This window comes from Grampus griseus (genome assembly GCF_964374135.1).
Source record: "Grampus griseus genome assembly, chromosome: 9".
NCBI lineage: Eukaryota > Metazoa > Chordata > Mammalia > Artiodactyla > Delphinidae > Grampus > Grampus griseus.
The window spans coordinates 46,025,524-46,047,356 of NC_139003.1; the positions used below are offsets into that span (position 1 = coordinate 46,025,524).

Genomic DNA, 21,833 nt, shown 5'->3' on the forward strand with positions numbered 1-21,833 from the left:
ATAGGGTAGTTGGAGCCAAGGCAGATTGCAGGCCTGGACTATTATAACAGGGGAAATGCCAAGAAAAGGCTTCGCAAAGGAGGGGAAAGCGGTGGTTCTTTTTTTTTTTTTTTGCGGTACGCGGGCCTCTCACTGCTGTGGCCTCTCCTGTTGCGGAGCACAGGCTCCGGACGCGCAAGGCTCAGCGGCCATGGCTCACCGGCCCAGCCGCTCCGCGGCATGTGGGATCTTCCCGGACCGGGGCACGAACCCGTGTCCCCTACATCGGCAGGCGGACTCTCAACCACTGCGCCACCAGGGAAGCCCAAGCAGTGGTTCTTAAGCTTTAGCTTGCATCACATTCACCTGCAGGCTTATTAAAACACAATTGCTGGGTCTCACCCCAGAGTTTCTGATGGGGGATGGGGCTGAGAATTTGCATTTCCAACAAGTTCCCAGGTAATGCTTCTGCTGCTGGTTCTGGGACCGCAATCTGAGAACAAGAACCAGAATGGAACTTTGACTAACTACATATTTGAGGGTGGGCGTTACATCAAAAAAAACCTAAATGTCATTACTGACTAAAACCACCTCGAATCTTCAGGATGGCATGGGTTGCAGTGAAGTGGCCCCCCTTGTACCTACCTTGAGCAGCCTATAGATTCCTGCTCATTTAGAGCTGAAAATCCCCAGTGAGAACTCTGATTTCAGCACACACCATCTGCGGCCGTTCTTTCTGTTATTAAGTTGGGTCAGAGTTTATTATCAAAGCTCGCCCAGCTTAAGACATTATAACAATGTCATCTGCAAACAGGAAAATGAGCGCCTTTCTGTTTTCTGTAGTATAGATGAGAACATCCAGCTTACCCAAAAATGGAAGTAGATCATCGAGGTAGTTCAATCCCACAAACATCTTACTGATCAGCCTGTGTGCTCCTACTGTTCTGCCACTTGTGGGGACGGCGCTTGACTTCCTGGTGCCTAGGCAGAGCTGGGGGTGGCAGGGGAGCTAAGAACACGCCCGTCGTCCTCCCAGGACTCAGTTATCTGTGTCAAAGGGCCATTGCCAAGGGCCTCACTCTCACTGCATGCGTTTTCTGCTGTCGGCAGTACTGGGGAGTGCATTTTAAGTTGGTGCAGCTTAACACAAAACTGACTGCTCTCCACAGAAGAGATGGTATAAGAGGGTAAGAGCTACAAGCCATCTCATGCCAGCCAACGTATTTCTGCCCAGGGAAGAGCATGGCTGGCCACACCTACCACCTGCTCTTGGTGTCAAACACTGCTCTGTTTTACCAAGGAGGAAACTGAGGCTCAGAAAGGTTAAGCAACTTGTCTGTGGTCACACAGGAAGCAACAGGCAAAGCCAGGATGTCAAGTGAGGTGTCATGCCTTCAACCTGAGCCTCAGCTCCTTCCTTTGTAAGTCGCAGAAAATAATAATACCCACAGGGTGGATATAAACATTCCATGAGATAATCTGTAGATAACCCTGCCTCTCATTTGGCAGGGGCCCAATGAGTGCTTATTCCCTCCTATTTGAACTTATATTAGCAGAATTTTACTCTCCTCAGGATTATCACCCATGAATGATGAAGGGCATATCTTTTTCCCTGAAATAATCTCTCTGTATGAATAATGCATGGCCACTGTGGAAGGCATTACAGTATACCACTATTGCTCATTTAATCTGCAAATAATAATGTGATATAGGTATGATTATCCCCATTTGACAGAAGAGGAAACTGAGAATAGAGTTTGAATTTAACAAGAAAGTGCCTTCTTTCCACTATACCACCATGTAAACATGATGCAATCTCATTCAAACAAGTTGTATTTTCTTTCTCCAAAATGAAAAGGTTGTTATTTAGTCACATAGTTAAGAATAGAGACATGCCTAGGACGAAAATGGAGAGAGAAAGACATAGGCACAGGCACACATATAAAATTAAATCACACAGTCCCTCTATAAATAAAACATTTTTCTTCAATACTATGACAACTGCTACCTTTGTTTTTGCATTGAGGAGGGATTAAACTCTACAAAACTGTGGACCCAAACATGTCGTGGACAGTAAGGGAGCACCCCCCTCCTTGTCGGCAGTGCCCAGGCACCAGGGAGGGGCCGGGCAGTGCACTTTGAGAGCTCCTTTCTCCTGGCCTAGGCGAAAAGGGAAACAGCTGGTGCTGCCATGCCCAGGAGCACGTGTCCCTCTGTCTGGCTGGCATGTTAGTGGCTGCCAACACTCCATTCCTCAAGCCTGACCGAGCTCTCAGGACCTTCTGAGCTGGCAGAAGAGGGGAGCACACTGACTGTGTGAGCTGTCGGCCACTTCCCCATGACACCTGAAGAGCCAGGCAGAGTAGCTGCGTCCCTGAACTTCCAGCACACACACAAGGCACTGGCAGCTTATCCCAGGACCTGAACTCCTTGGCCATCCATGGAGAGAGACCTGAATCAGGGCAGCAGTTTGGAAACGGACTGCAGGGACAGGATGGCCTGTGAAGCAAGAAGGGGAAGGAATGCACAAGGGACCCAGGAGCTGCCAAAGAGAGGGCAGACAAAAAGAAGTCCTTGTTCCTAGGCCTCTGGAGCCCCCAGCCTGATGCTGCCTGGGGTACAGTCTGCATGGCAGAAGGCACAGCCCTCTGGGCTTTGGCTCAAGTCCTGGCTCTCTTACTTCTTAGTGGCATAGTCCTGGATGAGTCCCTTAAGCTCATTAGCCTCGGTTTCCTCACCTATAAAATGGGGACATAATAATACCCACCTCAGAGAATATTTGTGAGGCTCAATAAGAAGTAGCCCTGGAACCCACAGTCTGAACTGGGTCCCCTGTTGTCACTCCTGTGGTGCTATATAATCACTACAAGGCTACCGTTCAAGTTGCTCTACCGTCTATTAGCTGTGGGAAAGTTAGTAAACCTTGCTGGGCTTCACTTTTCTCATCTGTAAAGTGGAGATAATTACAGGGTAGTCTGTGAGATTACTAAGATTAAATGAGTTCATATATGCAAAGTCTGACACACAGTAAATTGCACTTAAGTGGTAGTTGTCTTTGAAGCTGTCACTCTTGAAATTTAACATCTATCTTCTACACTAGACTGTTAGTCATTCATTCTTACAAACATGGATTGAACGCCTATCACATGTTTGACACTGACACTGTTGCAAGCGCTGCAATACAGTGATAAGACAAGCTCTCGTGAAGCTTATAGACTAGTGGGGCAGGCAGAGAATAAACAGAGGACTATCAAGTGCTGGTGAGCGCTATGATAAGAATAAAAGGGGGAGGGAGGGAGGATGTGGTCAGGAAGGTTTCTCCCAGGCCACAATGGCAAAAAGGAGCTGGCCATGTAAAGATGTGGGGGAAGAGTATTTTAGGCAGAGGGAACAGCAAACGTAAAGGCCCTGAGGCAGGAACGAGCTTGGCTTGTCTGAAGACCAGAAAGGCCAGTGTGGCAGGAACACAGTAAGCAAGGGGGAAGAATGGTCCAGGATGAGGTCATAGAGGTGGCAGGAGACAAATCATGTGGGGACTTGAAGCCAAGAAAGCTTAGGTTTTATTGCAATAATGGGAAGTCAGTTTAGGAGAGGTAGGGAGTGGTGAGAACATGACTTGGATTATATTTTAAATAGATCCAGAGGGACTGCTGTGCAGAGACCCTGCCAGAGCCACTAATATCATCACCCCCACTTTAGGCACGTTTCCCAAACAAGTCTGCTAGGGAGGTATTAATATCATCCCTATTTTACAGATGTGGAAATCAGGTCAGAGAGGGGTTAAATAACTTCCCCCAAGGCTCAAAGTTAGATGTGGGGAGCTGGGGTGCAAACTCGAGTAGCCTGACCCCCAGAGCCTGTGCCCCTAACCATTATACAACACTGCCTCTTAGATGAATAGAATGGCCCCATTCTAGGTAGCCCTGGCCAAGTGCAGACTGAGCCCTCAATAAATGTCTGTTGAATGAATGAATGAATGATATAAAGACAACCTGCAAATTGAGAATTGCTATGTAAATATTCTTATTGTTAACAAATCCTTCAGATTACATTCCCTTCATCTCAAATTTCTTCTAATGTTTAGCAGGTTTTCCTGGGGAAAGGAAAAGAACAGAGGTAGGACATTTACTTCATGTCTGAGTTCCCTTAGCTAGAGGCAAACAGCACTTGACAAATCTGGCCTGGGACAGATTAGAGATGTTTTGGGTGAAGAAAACTCCAGTGGTTGGCATCTTGTCCATTATGGCCTCTAGAAACTGAAAAAGTTCCAGTCTACCCAATGAATTACTCCCCCCCACCACGCCCACCATTATCTTTCTTCCCTATCTATTTCATTTAATTGTCAGTGAATGAATGCTTTCAAAAGAAATACTTTCAAGCACTTTACTCATACAGGTGGGAAAACATTTAAAATATAATATGGGTGGCCTTGAAAAAGGCCTGATATACTTAATGTTTCTGAATGATGGTTTGATAAACATATTCAAGGCAAGAGAATAGCCTTGCTTTTCTCTACCCACTTATTCTCTTTGGATATGTCTCCTGCAGTGCCAGCAGGAAGGCTGTGTGGAACTCTCCCCCATAAAATCCGGAACCATGAGTGATTCTTGTCCCACCTCGAGCAATAAAGAGGGGGAAAGGTCACTGGCAGTCCAAGGAAGTCCAGGGCTAGAAGGGACTCCTAATCAAACCCTAACACTGCAGTTACTTGGACCCTGATGCCCTTTCCACTATATCCCTGGAGTTTACTTTTACAATGGAGTAAATCCCTTTTTAATGACCTCCCACTGACAACACTAATTTACTTATTTTAACTAGTTAATAGTGTTCTTACATACATTTATAGTTTACTTGCTCTTCACAAGTACCTATGATGGAGGCATTCTGATTAACCTCATTTTACAGGTGAGAAATTGAGGCTCTTAAAAAAGAGACAAGTTCTAAACTCTGGAACCCCAGATCTCTGACCCAAATTTGTGGGGCCCTTGCTGTGCAGTGGAGACTATTAGGTGCTTTATCTATTTGATCACCTGGGGGTTGGTATTATACCCATTTTTTGGATGTGTACACTGAGCATCTGAAAACATTAAAATGCATTTGACCGGAGTCACACAACCAGAACTCAAATCTGGCTGTCCCCCAATGCCATCCCTTCTCTAGAGTGTGGCAGGGCTGGGGCCAGGTGGGTTGTTCACCTTTGCGGGGTGGGGTGGAGGTGGTGGGAGGGGAATGCTTCATCGACAAGTCATACAGAAGCCTTCATCTCTCTGGGGCCAAGAGAGACAATCTTGCTGTCTCTGTAACTCCTTCTCGAACTTCCCGTGGGTGGTAGGGGCGCGCGACAGCTTGGACCTCAGCCCAGCTTTGTCTCACCCCACCTGAGGAGCCAGCGCCAGGCCTCGCTGAGGCGCTGCCCCACCTCCGTCCGCAGGGGCGGCAGCAGCGCCAGCTCCAGGCTCAGGCCGGCGACTCAGGCCGGTAACCTGAGCCCACAGCCGCCTCCATCTTACATTTGGGGACCATTATTTTTTCCTCGTCCTTACAAACACTTCATGAAGCGCCATCGTCGCCCAGTCTCTGCACCTCCCAGCCCAACTCCCCGGCCCTCTACATCCCCTTCCTAAACTACCAGCGCCAAGATCCCAGGTGGGCGCAGGATGCAAAGTCGAGGTTTTGGACACCGCAGTTCCAGGTCCCGGTACCTCCGAGCCTGGGGCAGGGCGGGGAGTGGGGTGGGGAGGGGGAATTCCCCCTCTTCTGGAAAAACCGAAGGGCTGTGGCAGGGCCGAGACCGCCGCCTCAGCTGGACAGAACCTCTCGGGCTCCAAACACCTCGTTGGAAGCTCACAGAGAAGCAATGGAAGCACGAGAGGAAAGGGGGATAGGCGTGCCTGTGTGTTTGTGTGTGTATGCGCACGCGCGAGTGCGTTTTTAAGATCCGAGGTGTAATTCCGCAAAGAAGGTGCAGGAGATGGGGCATCGCTAGTGTGGACGGAGGCTTTGTGTCCAAACACCGCTGAGAATAACATGGGGGAGGGGGACGGGAGCGGGTTCTCCCCGGCGGGGGCAACTCGAGGAGTTGTGTCTGCGTATTTAGAGGGTAACGGGGTTCCTCACCTGGGCGGGACGCCTGGGTGTAGGAAGCTCCCGACTCAGGATCCTGTGGGAGGGGAGGGTCCGTGCGCCCCGGTCCGCGCGCCCTGGCCCGCACTGGTGCGAGGCTGAGACACCCCCGGAGATGCTCCAAGCCGAGCACAGCGCTCGAGCCGTGGGGTCGCGTCCCGGAACCAGCCGTCTCTAGCCCGGCTCCCCGGATCCTAAGGACGCCCCTGCCTGCCGCCTACCGGACGCACCCGGAGCGCTGACCCCAACGGGCCGGGCCCGAGGGCTCCCCCGGCGGAGCGCGGAGCAGCTGGGTGCGCCGCGGTCAGCCGGTTACGCCCCCCCCACCTCCCGCCCCACCGCCTCGCGGCGAGGGAGCTCGGGCGCAGGTAAGCGGCTGCGAGTCCACACTCCCGCGCGCTGCGGCGGTCCCTCCCCCAGGCACTCACAAAATTGTCCCCGCAGCCGTTGTCCGGACACAGCACGTAGAAGGAGACGCCGGGGTCGGCGTAGAAATCCATCCTGCGCTCGGTCTCCTCGGTGGCGATGAGCTCGAAGGGCGTGTTGGAACACCATTTCTCCGCAACGTCAGCCAGCTGCTGGAAATCCATCCTGGCCCGCCGCGCCCGTTGCTCCCTCAGCCTCCTCACGCGCCGCCCGCCTCCCGCTCCCTTCGCCGCCCGCCCTCTTCTCCTCGGGCGCGCTCCTCCCGGGCGGGCAGCGCGCGGCTCTGTGGGCTCTCGGGCAGGCGGCGGGGCCGGGCGACGCGGGCTCCCTCCAGTCCCGGGGCTCCTCCCGGCGGGGACTGTTTACATGCTGTGTGTAACGGGGTGGGCGGCGACCAGGGACAGCGCGGCGCCGCGCCCGGCTCCTCCCCGCTCCGCCTCTCCGCCCGCCCCCTTTCGGGCAGCCACCGAGGCTGGCGCGGTGGCCGGGCGAGGTTGGCTGTGGGCGCGACCGGGCGGGACTCGGCGCGGCGGGAGGGACCAGGCGCTCCGCGAGCTCCCCTGTTTCACCCCCCCCCCGCCCTTTTTAAAAACTAACCCGGATCATAGCTGGGCCCTCCCGAACCCAGGGCCGCCCCGGCCCGTGACGTCATGGGCCCCAGCCAATCAGCCGAGCCTGAGGCCAGCGCCGCGGCCTGCGAGCCCGGTGACGTCACAGCGCGGGCCCGAAATCCGCGGCTCCCAGGTTGCAGTGAAGTGGAGTTATGTGGATCGCGTTTTTCTGCCGTTGGAAGGCCGGGAAAGCGTTTTCCCCAATGCGACTGAAATGCAGGAAAGCTCACAGAATTGCAGATAACGTGTACCTTGTCTGAGGCTAGCAATGGAGGAGCTGACAAAACCTAAGGGAAACAGAGCTTTTCTTTTTCAGAAATCACAGCTCTGTTCTCTGATCAACGTAAAGAAATGTTTCCCATAAATACATTTACTAGACACTGAAATGAATGTCCATTTGGAAAGGAAGATGAAAGTTTTGGGATTTGGGGGGTTTGTGTGTGTGTTAACATAAAGCTGAATATTTCTTAGAAATAAGCCTTATAAGACTAGCTTGAATAGTAGTCACCTTCAATTCATATTGTATAACCTAAAATGATCAACTGCTAATTTGGGAGAGAAGAAAATACATTTTAAAACAGGAGTACAAGGCCCAAAGAGTGCACCTGTTGAACGCTCACTGGCTGCCGGGGGACAGACAGGCATTGCTGGCTTGCAGAAAATGCGTTGGACAGAGCCCTGGCCGGCAGGAAGTGAATGACTAGTAGCAGAGACAGGCTAAATAGCATTCAGTCTACAAACATTTAATCAGCTTTTATCTTTAAAGTTTGTCTTCTGAACCAGGCACTGTGCTTTCCTTAGGGATGTAAATATGAATAATATGTAGTTCCACCCTCAAAGAGCTGGCAGACTAGGGAAGGGAAGTTCATGACACCACAAACCCATTGACCACACCACTTCCTCAATAGAATAGATGCGATTCTGGAAAGTTGTTCTTCTTCCACATCTCTGGGATAGGAATTCTTTTTCCCTTGACTTCCCTTAATAAAACCAAAGCTGTATTCCCATAGTGAAAGTAGAAAATCCAGTTAATCTTTTGGTAGAGGAAGAGGTCACGATAGTGATCAGCCGAAAGGCATCCTGGGCATTGCATCCTATCTGATCGTTTTCCTGATGGGAGTTGTCCTTACCTGGAAGTTAATGCTCATGTGTAACAATTTCATGACTTCGTAATTTCCGAATCCCTTTAAAACAGTTCAGTTCAGTGAACATCCCTGGAGTATCTATTGAGTACCAGACAAAGATGCACAAGGCCCAGTTTTTGCCATCGAGGAATTTACAGACTGAACTAGGGAGGATTCTAAGATGACCTTCAAGATCCCTGTGTACACCAAGATTCCTGGTATACACAGATGTTTTCCCAATTATTCAAACAACCACTAATCTAGGCACTGCTGTGAGGGATTTTGCTGATGTAACTAAGGTCTCAAATCAGTTGACTTCCAGAGAGGGAGTTGTCCTTGGTGGGCCTGATGTCATCACGTGAGCCCTTACAAGGGATTGGGCTTTTCTTGGAGATTCAAAGCATGAAGTAGATTCATCGTCAGTGAGATTCTCCACTAATGGCTTTGATGATGGAGGGGGCTGCTCTCCTGGAGAGGATTCTAGGAGCTCAGAGCAACCCCTGACCACCAGCCAGCAAGGAAATGAGACTTGAGTCTTACAACTGCAACGACCTCAGGGAGCTTGAAGGTGAATTTTCTGCAGAGCCTCCAGAGAAGAGCTCAGCCTGACTGATAGCATGACTTCAGCCTTGGGAACCCTGAGCAGAGAACTCAGTTATGCCGTGGCTGTGCTAGAAATTCTGCCTTACAGAACTGTGAGCTAATTAATGGGTGTTGTCTTAAGTTGCTAAATTTGTTTTAATTTGTTATGCAGCAGTAGAAAACTAATACACAGGACAATGAAGGAGACAGACACAAGAATAAAAAAATTCAATACGCTGTTGTGTTACAAAATGCTGCTTTTTTCTTTCTTTCTTTCTTTTAAATAGGGACACCTCAAGATAGAGCAATTGTCCTTGTAGTCTTACCTGGTTCTGCCACTTAAAGCATTATATGCATTAGTCTGGAAGTTTCATAAATGAAGAGATTCTTTAAATTTGGAACTAAAATATATAAAAGACACCGCTTTTCTTCTTTTTGGAAAGGAGGGAGTTTTACAAATACATGTGTTTTTAAATCCATCTATCAAGTTTGCTCCAAGTGATGGATGACCATAATTACAAAGTTTTATTTTATTTAACAAATACTTTTTGTCAGAAGATGAAAAATTCTCAGGATGAAAAAGAGAACTCTGAGGCTTCCCTGGTGGCACAGTGGTTAAGAATCTGCCTGCCGATGCAGGGGACACGGGTTCGATCCCTGGTCTGGGAAGATCCCACATGCCGCGGAGCAACTAAGCCCATGCGCCACAGCTACTGAGCCTGCGCTCTAGAGCCCGCGAGCCACAACTGCTGAGCCCATAAGCCACAACTACGGAAGCCTGCCCGTCTAGACCCTGTGCTCTGCAATAAGAGAGGCCACCACAGTGAGAAGCTCGAGCACCGCAAGAAAGAGTAGCCCCCGCTCGCCACAACTAGAGAAAGCCCGTGTGCAGCAACGAAGACGCATCACAGCCAAAAATAAATAAAATAAAAAGAGAATTCTGAATATAAAGCAATTGTTCAATAAATTGAATAGACATCGTTGGTTTCCTTAGAAAGGCATTGAGTTTAAAGAGCAGAAACTTGAGTTCTGGGTTGATTCCCACCTCAGTGACTTTAAGTTTCATGTATTGATAATCTGCAATTTACTTAATTGCCCTGAGCCTCAGTTTTCGCTTCTGAAAATGGTGACAATAAGTGAGATAAAGTATGTAAATTCCTTTCTCCAGAACCTGGCACACAGTAAGAACTCAGTAAATGCCGTGATTACTCTTAATCTGCTTCTTGGGAATAATTTGTAGGAAGATCAGCTGATGAATTTTAAAAGTAAAATTCAGGAGTGACATGAGGGTGATAGCATGGTGAGTACTGATCACAGATGATGTAAAATATTTTTTCCAAGCATTTGGAGCAGCGTTTCTCAATAGCAGCACTATTGATATTTGGAACTGGCTCTTTCTTTCTTGTGGGCAGTTATCTTTTGCATTGTTGGATGTTTAGCACCATGCCTGGCATCTACCTGCTAGATGCCAGTAGCATTCCCCCCCCCACTCCCCCTGCCACTGTGACAACCAAAAGTGTCTCCAGACATTGTTAACTGTTCCCTGGAGGCCAAAATCACCCCCACTTGAGAACTACAGATTTAGAGAGAAAAGTCTTGCACTTTTTATGGAAAGGGTGCTCATATAAAAGCAGTGGAAATTAGTTCTGGAAAGTGCATCTACAGAGGCTGCTTGAACCTAGGTTTCCTTAATGCAACTGGAAAAGTCAGTTGCTCAGACAGGAAGCCAATAAGTCACTCTGCTTCCCTCCTGCTTGGACAGAGTCCTGTGAGGCGTCCTGTGTAGAGATGTATACAGGCTCCAGGTACAGGGCAGTGGTCATTCCGGAACTTCAGCCAGGTCTTTTGTGTAGCCCAAGGCTGAAGGAACATCAGGGACCCCTGAATCCCCTTTCTTTTTTTTTTTTTTTTTTTTTTTTGCCTTTGGCCATTGTTCAGAAGTAGAAGGAAAATTAAACCATAGCCCCATTGGTGGGCAGAGAGTTGTTCAGGCTTCATTGCATTCAGAGAAATGTTTCTCTTCTTTTACAGTAATCTAGACTTTACTCTTTCTGAACACTGTCTTTGGGAGATGTGTGTTGTTAAGGAGAGGAGGCATCTTCAAACCTGGCTGGGAGGTCTCAGAAGCCCGAATCAGAATTGCAAAGCCCACCTAAGATTCTCCTACTCAAGCTGACTCTTCCACCCACCCCTGTTCCCAAGTCCTCTGTGGCTTTTATCCTAGTGTGAGTAAGGCTGACTTGGATATATAATTTTACCTTTTATTTACTCCCACATTGTAAGTGCATTTAATTAGCCCTACCATCTGGTGAATCTGCTTCATCCACAGAGGCTCGTGGTCATGTGGCACAAGGAACGAGGCAGAAAGGGAAGTGTGGCTGGCTCCACATTCACCCTTTGAACCCAAGGTAGTTGCATTGTATCGTGAGGGACTGTAGCCGCCAAGCTCCAGGAGGTGACCGTCAGTAGAGTGGTGTGTGATTTGTCACAGCAGTGATGGGAGAGGTGAAAGGACTCCAGGATCTGGAGACAAAAACCCCCAAGAAGTCAACATAAGAGGGATGAGAGCCATCCCCACGTCTTCCCAATACACTCAGGAGAGGTGACACTTGGGCAGTGGGGTGGGGCGGATAAATAGAAGGTAGTCGGGTGAGTTCAGCCTATGCCAAAGTTTATGTTTCATTGTAACTGGCGTTTGAAAAAAAAATTAAATTGGAAGATCAGCAAAAATGAAAAATCTACATAAATGGGTCACTGTGACCCAAATACCCCACAAACCTCAGGAGAAGAATTTTCTTCAGCATTCTTGCCCTCTGGCCAGAAAAATTCATTCTGAATTTTGTTTCTGAATCTGTCGATCTTAACTTCTACAAAATCATTTCTTTCTTGTTATCCCTCTAAAGGCTTTGCATCTAGAATCTGAGGAAGCTTCGGGTTACATAATTTCGCTACATTTGCCTTCAAAGCATGTCGACCTGATCAAATTCCCTGATAAACATTTTCCTTTTATATATGTCAAAGAAACAGAAATTATTTTTATTTTATTTTTATTTTTTAAAATACATTTAAACACCTCAGCATTCTATTTTGTTCAGTCATTCCCCTCCTTGCCCTTACTCTCAACTATAATAGTTTCTCATGTTCCCTGTTTCTAAACATTTTCATTGCCTTCTTTCCATATAACACACAGAACTCCCTTTTCAGCGATATCTCTTTGGTGGTGCTGAAAGAGAAACACAGACTTTATGGTGGCAAAATGGTTGTTTTTTTTTTTTTTTTTTGCGGTACGCGGGCCTCTCACTGTTGTGGCCTCTCCCGTTGTGGAGCACAGGCTCCGGACGCACAGGCTCAGCGGACATGGATCACGGGCCCAGCCGCTCCGCGGCATGTGGGATCTTCCCAGACTGGGGCACGAACCCGTGTCCCCTGCATCGGCAGGCGGACTCTCAACCACTGCGCCACCAGGGAAGCCCAAAATGGTTGTTTTAATACTTTTCTTTTCGCTTTCTGATCATGATTATAGTTCTGCCTTTATTTTATTTGTCTGCTGAGGCTTATTAGCACCTCATTACATTAGCTCATTCTCTAGCGAGGTGTCCCAAGAGCATTACTCCAGAACTCCTACAAGGATGTAGATTTCCCTCTGGGAAAAGACATGTATCCAGGAAATTTGCTAAACCAGAACCTGCTGTCCTTAAATTAGCAGACTGATCTTTTATGATACATCCACTTAGTAAGATACAATGATCTGGATGACAGCAGAGCTTGCTTTACTCCAGCCTTGCCCCAGACAGAGAGCGTGCTTGTCCTCAGCTGCAACGCCAGCAAAGTAGTTGATAGAACGAGTGCAGCTAAGATTTGTGACACAAATGGAAGTTGGGGTGTTAGAAAGACTTCAATTAATTAATTAATTGCGACCTTGGATAGGTTACCTAACTCCTGTGAACCCCCATTTCCTCATCTGTAAAAACGCAATAAAGGTATATTCCTTGTGAACTTGTAAGAATTTGAGAAAATAAGTATGTGAGTGTGTGTTTAATAGGGGAAGACAGTGCAAAGATCAGCATGAAGTTTTTTAGAAAGTGAGAAATTTGACAATATATCTAAAGTCCTGATAGTAGTGGTCCTTGGTCTATAATGTGTGTAGAGATATTGATTAAGTTTAGGTTTCGTTAAATTAAGTATGCCTGTTAAAAAATTTAAGACGTAACAGTTAGAAATTGCCTTCAGCTAATAATAAAAATCTTGACTAAAGTGACTTGAACAAAATCAGAGTTGGTTTTTGTTTCATATGAATGAAATGTGGAGGTGGGCAGTTCAGGGCAGATTCGGCCACTCCTTGGTCATCAGGGGTCGGGCTCTTTCTGTCCTACTATCCTTAGGGTGTGGCTTCCATCTTCAAAGTTGCCTCAGGGTGCATCATGGTTTTTGGAGTTCCAACTATCACACCCACATTCCAAGCAGGACAAAGGAGGGAAGGACAGAGGAACATAGGCCAACTGTCATTATTCTTTTAATGAGCCTTCCCAGAAGTTCCAACTAACTTCTCACACACTGTTTCCCTTCTATCTTTGAGGGATACTCAGAAATGTAGTTTCTCAGCAAGGTTTATTTCCCAGTTTCGTTGATCGAGCAGGTTCTGCCATAAGGGTAACCACTAAATATTAGAGAAAGAATGAGAAACTTCCAAACAAATAGAAAGGAAAATGGGGACCAAAGAAAGTCCATCGATCCAACAGATGGCAGGAATGGAATAAACAGAAGCCAAGAAAAATCATTCTAATGAATGATATACACAAAATAAGATGGAGTAAATAATTCCAGTGTTTAAGTGTACTCATAATCAATGTGAAAGGACTTAACCCACAGATGAGAACATAGATTGTCAGACAGGATAAATCAAACAAAAGTCATCCATGTGCTGTTTATAAGAGACACACTTAAGTTATAACAGAGGAAGTGTGAAAGCAAAGGACTGGGAAAATATGTAACAGGTAAATTCCTGTTAAAGGATAATGTTTTTAAAAGATAATATCACGATGCTTATATAAATAGAGAAGAAAACATCAAAGATTTTATTTAACTCTTTAATTAGTGAGGGAACTAGTAAGATGCTATAAAAGAGAATTCAAAGTATTACACTTTTATAGTTAAATCAGGAATGAATACACAAATAGATGCAAAATTGGTTAATATCCACAGGGTGATAATCAATTACATTTCACTGAACACAATTTTTATATCGACGGAGAAAAATTATTTGCATTGCTATCAGTTTTCTATAAGACAGCTCAAAGACAAGGAAAGGCACAAACTACAGAACCTGAAAACTCAGCGGGATGTGCTCTCAAACAATGCTTAATTTTCCATTGAAGACACCAGGGAAGCTTTTGCTCTGTTAGTCCTTCACAACGTTCCCTAGTGTCCCCTCTCCTTCTATGATCATAACAATCTCAAAGGAAGATTACTCTTTTTTAAAAAAAATTATTTATTTATTATTTATTTTTGGTCGCATTGGGTCTTTGTTGCTGTGCGCAGGCTGTGTTGCGGCGAGCGGGGGTCCTTGTTGTGGTGCGCGGGCCTCTCATTGCGGTGGCTTCTCCTGTTGTGGAGCACGGGCTCTAGGCACGCGGGCCTCAGTAGTTGTGGCTCATGGGCTCTAGAGTGCCGGCTCAGTAGTTGTGACGCACAGGCTTAGTTGCTCCACAGCATGGGGGATCTTCCTGGACCAGGGCTCGAACCCATGTCCCCTGCATGGGCAGGCAGGTTCTTAACCACTGTGCCACCAGGGAAGCTCTCGTAGAAAGATTATTCTTAAGTTTGACTGGCAAGATCCAGGTCCACAGAGTAATTTGACCAACTACAAAATTAATTTTTGTCTTGAAGTTTTCATAAGGAATCCCAGAATGATCTCTTAAAAGATTTGCTCTCCTATGGCTAGGAAATTCTTGCCATCAAATTATGCCTGCAGTATCTATAAATTTGGGTGAATTTCTTTCCTCTTAAAATCTTCCAAATTTCTTAAGGCTCCTGGTCTGCCAGGAAGTAACCTTCCTCACCTCCTGTGAGGCTGGGATCCTATAAGCCAGACACCACCCAGTTTTCCTAGGAGGGCTTTGTAAGCGTCAGCTCCATAAGCCAAGTCAACCTTCGCTCCCTAAAAGTGGTTGGTCATATCTGGCGAAATAAGCATCATTCTCAAATATGGCTCTCCAGGAAAGGCCCTGGTTGTACAATCAATTCATTCAATTGTATCCTGGTAAGGAGAAGAGATTCTTTCTGAACCTTGGCAAATAATTATATTGCCATGAAAAGCATGGAGAATCAGTAAGAGTTTCTGAATTCTGTAAGATCAGTGGTGATCAAATATAATTTTTAAATGTTCCATTTCAGTTTACAAAAGCAGAACCTACTAAATTTTATAGGTTACAAATAGCTTAAGAAGAAAGAAAAGGGTTTATTTATACAACCAGAATATAGAACACTGAAATGAAATCAACATTCCAAAAAATAACCACAGTGAAATTTTCCTCATCAGTTCACTCTGTCTTATGTAATTAATTCTTGTTCTCTGAGCCTTGGGTTAGTAGTCCTCTTGACTAAAAACAGTCCTGGAGATCTTGATTTGGTCCACTGGTATGGTATGAAAGTTATCTAAGAGATGCCAGCTCAGAAGCATGTACACTAGAGGCTAAGTTTTAAAGCACTGATAGCCTGAAGTACCTGGTACAGTCCTTTTCTATACTGAGAAAAGACTCTGAGACCATCCTTCTTGGTTGAAGACAAAATTGGCCTGTAGCAGGACTTCCCTGGTGGTACAGTGGTTAAGAATCCACCTGCCAATGCAGGAGACACGGGTTTGAGCCCGGGTGTGGGAAGATCCCACATGCTGTGGAGCAACTAAGCCCATGTACCGCAACTGCTGAATCCTGCATGCCTAGAGCCCGTGCTCTGCAACAAGAGAAGCCACCGCAATGAGAGGCCTGCGCATCGCAACGAGGAGTGGCCCCTGCTCGCCGCAACTAGAGAAAGCCCGTGTGCAGCAATGAAGATCCAATGCAGCCAAAAATAAATAAATAAATAAATTTATTAAAAAAAAAAATTGGGCTGCAGCTTCCAGCAAAGCCTTCAGGCAAGCATCAGAGTAAAATAAAAACTACTTGTAGATGGCAGAGACTTAAAATGGCTATGTTTAATTTATGACTAGTAACCTTCAAATGTGAAAGGTCTGATGAGGGGTGTCTAATAATAATGCAACCCACAAGGAAATTTGGTTGTTTCTATAGCATGCCAAAGAAAGATAATAACGTCACCCCCCTGGCAAAAAAAAAGTCTGTCCTTAAGGATAATGATTGAGCTTACATTCAAAGATATCTGATTCATTAAAATGGAGAAACGTAATTTTATGGAGGAAAAATCTTGAGATATAACGTAATGATCATAAAACATAATATACCAAGAATATACTAAGAATAGCAAGTAAAGAGATTCAGGAGTAGGGCCCAGACCTCTGTATTTTTTATAAAACTCCACAGGTAAGTTTGATGTGCATTCCCATTTTGACAACCAGTAGACACCAGGTTCAAATTGAAGAAATAAGACTATGGCCAGGCCAAGGTAAGATGTTAATTACTGAAATTATGATTGAGACTACACTGTTGTATAACTATACTGTTGTCGAATGTCATCAGGCAAAGTATTGCCAGGACTCTGATAAATACAGGAAAACACGACACACCTATTTCGTAAGAGTTTTGATCAGTATTTTCCTTGAGGATAAAAACAGAACACGGGGGCTTCCCTGGTGGCGCAGTGGTTGAGAGTCCGCCTGCCAATGCAGCGGACACGGGTTCGTGCCCCGGTCCGGGAAGATCCCACATGCCACGGAGCGGCTGGGCCCGTGAGCCACGGCCGCTGAGCCTGCGCGTCCGGAGCCTGTGCTCCGCAACGGGAGAGGCCACAACAGGGAGAGGCCCGCGTATGGCAAAACAAACAAACAAACAAAAACAACAGAACACGGACAGACAGGGCATTGACAAATCTCCAGGGATTTCCTGGAAAGCGTACCATTTCTGAAATATTTATATTAACAATAGTTTATCTGTACAAGTTTAACCTAGCGAAAGCTGAGCTCCTCTTCTGATCTGACAGCTCTACTCATGCAAGTCCTACAATAGTAATGCATTAAACAAATCTAGCGCCTCTCTTTTTACAAGGTGAAAGAACAAGGCTTTGTGACTTCCAGGGACCCTCTAGGGAACCTCAAGATTGTTTTAGATGTAAAAGACATCTTGATTTTCTGTACACTTTAAAATGGCTAAAATGGTAAGTTTTATATTATATATATTTTACCACAATAAAAAGATTTTTTAAAAAATTTAAATTACAATTAAAGAATACCCCCACCCCGAATCCTGATTTTATTTTACTTTTTCTAAATTTAAGATCTAATTTTTGGGGAAATGAAAATAAAAAACTTATCAGAAGATATTTGGATACTTAATTAAGATGGGATCATGGATGACTTAGAAACAATAATTGATTACCTATTTAATTAGAGTCACAATAAACATAGATGGTAGCAGGATTTTAAAAAATTTATGTTCTTTCACAAGTGAAGAACCTTGGTTCTTTTTCTTCCTTAAATAATCAACAATATAGTGAAGTCAACATAAAGCACAGGAAATTATTCTGGTAAAACCCAGAATCTGTGGTTACACAGCAGGTAATGATAACCTTTACATTGTAGGCTGAGGCATTACTCAGTAAATCAAGGCAACAAGCCTACCAAAATTGGGCAAACTTTGCTAAGATTTTAACACATTACAGAGCTACTTTTCAGACTCGAGTATTAGAAACTAAGGCAAATAAAATGTAATTTCCAAGTTCTGTCTTTCATTATCCATTTTCCTATTCTGAAACAGACTGACATTTTACTTTAGAACAGATCTTAGGGGGCTGCAAGGTCAAAACTAATTTTATTATAACACTAAGATGTTATCTATGTTAACATGCAGTGCATTAATCATTGGTGTTGGCAAATAAATCAATATGTATTTTTAAAAGTTCTCAGTTGCCACCTTTAATACAGTAAATGTCGATAAGTTATAACCCACATAAACAAAAGTCGCTGGGGCCCTCAATAAATCATGAGTGTACAAAGGGGCCCAGAAACTAACAAACAAAAAAAGTCCAAGAAGTACTGCCTTAGGATAAATTTATTCCTTTTCCTTGGAAAACAAAAGCACATCTACAGTTGTACATCTATTTATGATAAAAGCTCTCTAGAAAGTGGGCATAGAGGGAACCTACCTCAACACAGTAAAGGCCACGTATGACAAGCCCAGAGCTAACATCATACTCAGTGGTGAAAAGCTGAAAGCATTTCTTCTGAGATCAGGAACAAGACAAGGATACCCCCTCCTGCCATTTTTATTCAACATAGTCTTCTTGGAAGTCCTAGCCACAGCAATCAGACAAGAAAGAAATAAAAGGAATCCAAATTGGAAAGGAAGAAATAAAATTGTCACTGTTTGAAGATGACATGGTACTATACATAGAAAATCCTAAAGATGCCACCAAAAAAAACTACCAGAGCTCATCAATGAATTCAGTAGAGTTGCAGGATACAAAATTAATATAGAGAAATCTGTTGCATTTCTATATACTAACAATGAACTATCAGAAAGAGAAATTAAGGAAACAACCTCATTTACAATTGCATCAAAAAGAATAAAATACCTAAGAATAAACCTGCCTAAGGAGGTAAAATATCTGTACTAGGAAAAGTATAAGACACTAATGAAAGAAATTGAAAATGACACAAACAGATGGAAAGATATACTGTGTTTAACCCACACACTTATGGTCAATTAATCTATGACAAAGGAGGCAAGAACATACAATGGAGAAAAGACAGTCTCTTCAATAAGTGATGCTGGGAAAACTGGACAGCTACACATAAAAGAATGAAATTAGAATATTTTCTAACAACATATAGAAAAATAAACTAAAAATGGATTAAAGACCTAAATGTGAGACCAGAAACCATAAAACTCCTAGAAGGAAACATAGGCATAACACTCTTTGACAGAAATCATAGCAATGTTTTTTCAATTTGTCACCTAAGGCAAAGGAAACAGAAGCAAAAATTTAAAAATGGGAACTAATTAAACTTAAAACTTTTTGCACAGCAAAGGAATCCATCGACAAATGAAAAGACAACCTACTGAATAGGAGAAAGAATTTGCAAATGATATGACTGATATGGGGTTAATATCCAAAAATGTATAAATAGCTCATACAACTCAACATCAAAAAAACAAACCACCTGATTTAAAAATGGGCAGAAGGGGACTTCCCTGGTGATCCAGGAGTAAGACTCCATGCTCCCAATGCAGGGGGCCCGGGTTCAATCCTCGGTAAGGGAACTAGATCCCACGTGCATGCCGCAACTAAAGATCCCACACGCCACAACTAAAGATCCCACACGCCACAACTAAGACCCAGTGCAGCCAAATAAATAAATAAATAATTTTAAAAATAATAAAAATAAAAATGGGCAGAAGACCTGAATAGATGTTTTTGCAACGAAGACATACAGATGGCCAACAGGCACATGAAAAACTGCTCAATATCATATATCATCAGAGAAATGCAAATCGAAACCACAATGAGCTATTACCTCACATCTGTCAGAATGGCTACCATCAAAAAGTCTACAAATAATGTTGGTGAGGATGTGGAGAAAAGGGAACCCGAGAACACTGTTGGTGGGAATGTAAATTGGTGCAGTCACCATGGAAAACATTATGGAGGTTCCTCAAAAAATTTAAAATAGAACTACCATATGACCCAGCAATTACACTCCTGGGTATATATCTGAAGAAAACAAAAACAGTAATTTGAAAAGATACATGCACCCCAATGTTCACAGCAACACTATTTACATTGCCAAGGTATGGAAGCAACCTAAGTGTCCATCAACAGATGAATGGATAAAGATGATGTGGTGTGTATATATATATATATATATATATAGTGGAATACTACTCAGCCATAAAAAAGAATGAAATTTTGTCATTTGCAGCAATATGGATGGGCCTAGAGGGTATTATGCTTAGTGAAATAAGTCAGACTGAGAAAGACAAATACTGTATGATATTTCTTATATGTGGATGCTAAAAAACAAAACAAGCTAGTGAACATAACACAAAAGAAACAGACTCACAGATAAGAGAACAAACTAGTGGTTATCATCAGTGGGGAAAGGAAAGGGAGGAGGAGCAAGATAGAGGAAGGGGACTAAGAGGTACAAATTACCATGTATAAAATAAATAAGCTATAAGTATGTATTGTACAGCACAGGGAATATAGCCAATATTTTATAATAACTCTAAATGGAGTATAAACTTTAAAAATTGTGAATCACTATGTTGTACACCTGAAACATGTAATACTGTAAATCAACTATACCTCAATTTTTAAAAAGCACATACAGTTGTATTTCTTTGTCGCTATTATTCCTAGCGTAGCCTCAATAACTCTTTTTTTTTTGGCTGTGTTGTACGACATTCGGGATCTTAGTTCCCTGACCAGGGATCAAACACGTGCCCCCTGTATTGGGAGCATGGAGTCTTAACCACTGGACTGCCAGGGAAGTCCCAATAACTCATACTAATTAAACTTTAAATCACAATAATTAACTTCCATTTATAATGACCCAAAGATGTATCCTCTCTGTAGCATATGAAAATAAGAAGCAAAGTATATACAATTAAATAGTGGTTACTAGTCCACATTTTGGTATTCTAACTTACCTGGTTGCATATACCAGAAAGCCAAACCAGCTTAAGCAAAAAGGAAATACACGGGGTCGGGTAACTGAGAAGTTTAGGAGTGGAATAACTTTGGCATGGTTGACTCTAGCTGCTCAAATAAAGTCACTGGGCATCTGTCTCTTTTCATCTCTTGGTTCTGTTTTCCTCTGAGCTGGCCTTGTTCTTCAGAGCCGTCTGCCTTCTCATGACGAAAAGAAAGTCCCTAGCAGCACTAAGCTCACATGATCTTTAGTGTCTAACAGCTCAGAAAATGGAGATTCAGATCATCTCTTTTAGTATCTGATTATTCTCCCTAAAAGGTCCTTAAGTAGCTCTACTTGGAGCAGAAGCCCATCCCTGGGCCAATAGCTGACTCCAGAGGTCTGGGATACTCCAAATGCTCAGCCTGGACCACCTGCCCACCCCTGTGATCATTTAGAATAGGGAGCAGGTGTTCTCTGCCCCAAGCATGATGCTCACTGTTTTCATGAAAAGGCAGTCTTGAAACTTCAGCAGGGCGCCATGGAGGCCTACGAGCAGATCCAAAAGGAGCCCCTGAAGCTGAAAGGCGTGGCAGAGCTCAGAGTGACTAAGCGGAAGAAGAAAAAGAACAAAGACAAGGTGAAACTCCTGTAAGCGATGGGAACAAGCAAAAAGAACGAGGAGGAGAAGTGGCGCAGCCTGGACAAGCGGACACTGGCCCAGGTGGCCTCTGAGAAGAAGCGGGAGAAATGGCAAATGGAAAGGATCCTGAAGAAAGCATCCAAAACCCACAAGCAGACAGTAGAAGACTTCAACAGACACCTGGACACACTCACAGAGCACTATGACATTCCTAAAGTTAGCTGAACAAAGGAGCCTCCCCATCCGGGGTACGGAGTAGCATCGAGGCAAAGTTGGGATTATGTTTGGTGCCTTTGGCATTTTCTAGAAATATTCTCTTACTCCCATCCTTACGTCTTCTGCTTGAGACAGTGCTTTTCAAAACTGTTATGTCCTCATTCTGGAACTTGATTAAAGTAAGACTGTCCTTTTACTCTATTTTGATTTCTCGGTAGGACGTAGAAGAGAAAGCTTTTAGCTTGGAAAGTTTACCCAGAGATTAAGGTTATTTCTGTGTAAGTGCTGTGGAAAAGTGTTTTTACCCCCGAGCTGCATCTGACTCTTTG

General features: G+C 44.5%; 1 protein-coding gene and 1 pseudogene across 3 annotated transcripts in view; one reads left to right on the top strand and one right to left on the bottom strand.

The window, feature by feature from the left end:
• MTURN (maturin, neural progenitor differentiation regulator homolog) overlaps window positions 1–6,904 on the bottom strand; it is a 29,453-nt gene extending 22,549 nt beyond the window's left edge. For both annotated transcript variants that reach the window (XM_082662346.1, XM_082662345.1), the window contains exon 1: window positions 6,531–6,904. In XM_082662346.1, coding sequence (XP_082518472.1) covers window positions 6,531–6,692 — 162 coding nt within the window. In that variant the 5' untranslated portion in view covers window positions 6,693–6,904. The remainder of the gene's footprint in view (window positions 1–6,530) is intronic.
• A 14,282-nt stretch (window positions 6,905–21,186) lies between these two features.
• On the top strand, window positions 21,187–21,513 carry LOC309827451 (protein FAM32A-like; annotated as a pseudogene). Its single transcript has one exon. The product of its transcript is annotated as a protein FAM32A-like (transcript).
• The last annotated feature ends 320 nt before the right edge of the window (window positions 21,514–21,833 follow it).